This window comes from Monoraphidium neglectum (assembly GCF_000611645.1).
Source record: "Monoraphidium neglectum strain SAG 48.87 unplaced genomic scaffold scaffold05178, whole genome shotgun sequence".
NCBI lineage: Eukaryota > Viridiplantae > Chlorophyta > Chlorophyceae > Sphaeropleales > Selenastraceae > Monoraphidium > Monoraphidium neglectum.
The window spans coordinates 506-2,730 of record NW_014008452.1 but is presented as its reverse complement, the minus strand read 5'-3'; the positions used below and the strand labels follow the sequence as shown (position 1 = coordinate 2,730).

At 62.1% G+C, this 2,225-nt stretch overlaps 1 protein-coding gene across 1 annotated transcript; it reads left to right on the top strand.

Annotated features, from left to right (window-relative positions):
• Positions 1-400: 400 nt before the first annotated feature.
• On the top strand, positions 401-1,013 carry MNEG_15268 (hypothetical protein; the record flags this gene model as incomplete). Its single annotated transcript, XM_014036261.1, has 2 exons — positions 401-511; positions 798-1,013. 2 exons carry the CDS (start codon positions 401-403, stop codon positions 1,011-1,013), a joined length of 327 nt encoding a protein of 108 aa, XP_013891715.1.
• Positions 1,014-2,225: the final 1,212 nt, after the last annotated feature.

Genomic DNA, 2,225 nt, shown 5'->3' with positions numbered 1-2,225 from the left:
AGGTCCTGATTGAGCTGTCTGGAGGCGCGGGGGCCCTCAACGGCCTCGAAGCCGACGGCCGCCCCACGCGCCACCCGCGCGCCGCCATCGCCAACTGGGAGCAGGACCTGCGTGAGGGCCCTGGGCTGCGCCGCGCCGGCCTGCCATGTCCGCGCCCGCGCCCGGGGGCCGGCGCCAGCTCGCCTGGCCCCTGCAGGGGGCGCCGGGTCCTCTGGGCGGCGGGGCGCCGCTGCCGGCCAAGGCGCCAGCGGCGTGCTCCCTGGCTGCAGGCTTGGGTACCTGTTGCGTCCACATGCCCCGTTCGTTCCATAACACACACACACACACACACACACACACACACACTCACTCACACACACACACACACACTCTTACACACACACACACATCTCCCAAATGCATGCAACGCGCAGGCAAGCACGCCCTCATCGTGAACGAGCTGCTGCGCCACTTCTGGGGCTGCATCCCCTGCAACAGCGAGGCCAAGCGGCGCAAGATGGACAAAGTGTTGGTGAGATGGGGTCGAAGGGAGGGCCGGCGCTGGCTTCCGGCTTGCTTTGCTGAGCACCAGGGCTGCGCCGCCGAGTTAATCGCGCTGGCATACTCGCCCTCAGCTTCCCAACCCCCATGTCCAACAGTCATATCGCGGTACCTACTCCCCACACCCTGCCCCCTCTGCGCCCACCAATCCGAACTCACCCTGCAACCTCGACCCCTCCAGTCTGGCCCAGAACCCCACGCCTGGTAATCGACCCTTGTCGCTAAGGCCTTCACCCAACCCACTCTCCCCCCAATAGGAGCAAATGGACCTGTCCTACCGGGACCTGAACGCGCTCCTGGAGCGCAGCCGCGGCGAGGAGCGCGCCTACGTGTCCCAGATCATCCGCCCGATGCGGGAGCAGCTGGACGCGGCCGAGGCGGCGTCGCGGCACGTAAAGCGGATGCTCAGCCAGAAGACGCGGCAGGGGACGGGCGGCGGCGGCGGCGGCGGCGCCGGCGGCGGAGCGGGGTGACGGTTCCTGTCGGGGCGGCCGGCCTGCCGTGCGGGTGGGCGCGCGTATGACATGGGAATGGCGGGTGACGTTCCCCCCGGTAATGGAATCGCATAAGTGGTCAAAAGGTTCAGGGTTGTCATCGCATGCTTCGCCTCCATAAACCCCTGCAGTTCATCATAGACAGGCGGACACCCGTTGTGCAACTGTTCGTGAGAAACATTTGCTTGACTGCAGCAGGATCAGCAGCAGCTATAGCAGAAGCAGAAGGGGTTGCAAGAACCAGCTGCCGCAGCCGAGGGTCAAGTCAGCCGCTACACACCGGCCTTGCGCAACTCAGCGTTCACTTGCATTCCGTTCCATCACCGCCATTCATGGTGTCCTCCACAGATCGCGTCCGCCACAGCTGCGCATGTACAGAAATCTGTCAAGCTTTCAGCCTTGGTTTGTGAGCAAATGGCGGCAGGATGCTGACCTTTTGCGTGCTTGAACTGTATGATTCTGCTGCCAAAGACAATTACAGCATTTGCATGCATATGCTGCTGCCACTGGATGCTGCACTCAGGGCCCCACGGGCCGATGCAAATGGAACTTTGAGTTTAGTGGCTTGCATTCAAGTGCTTGAATTGCATTGTAAGTAGAGTGGGAGTGGCCCTGAGTTGCGAATCCCACACGTGGATAACGCTTGCAGCCTGTGGGTAGCCCCAACAGGCGCTGCCATGCTTTTGTGTGTCAAAGACGGGCCACACCAGGCAACGCGGGCAAAGGCCTCCTCGTGCAAGCCAAAAGTGGCAGATTGTTGGAGCTCAGTGCGTCAGAGGGCAAGATTTAGGAGGGAGGGGCTGCATACCTCGCGGGCAGTGATTTGGGCAAGCCTGCAAAAAGGGCTGGCCGCATGCAACAACCTGGACGGACTAGTGGGTCAGAAGCGCCTGCGCATGCACTTGAAGTGGGAAACCAAAGTCGGCTTTGTCCATCCAAGTTTAATTGGCAGGAAAATGTCCAGACGCTTTGAGGGGATCACAATAGAGCCGACCTCGGCGGGTCTCAACCAAGACGCAGGCAAACACAGAGGGAAAAAGTTGGCGGCAAATGTTTAGGCCGGAAATCCAGCCATGGCTGTGCACCTCACGCTAGGGCTGGCGCTCAAGGCTGCCGGTCTGAGCGTGCGTCGACACCTCGCCTCTCTCAGCCCCGCCCAGCAGATGCGGGCATGTCAACGGCACCCTCGCT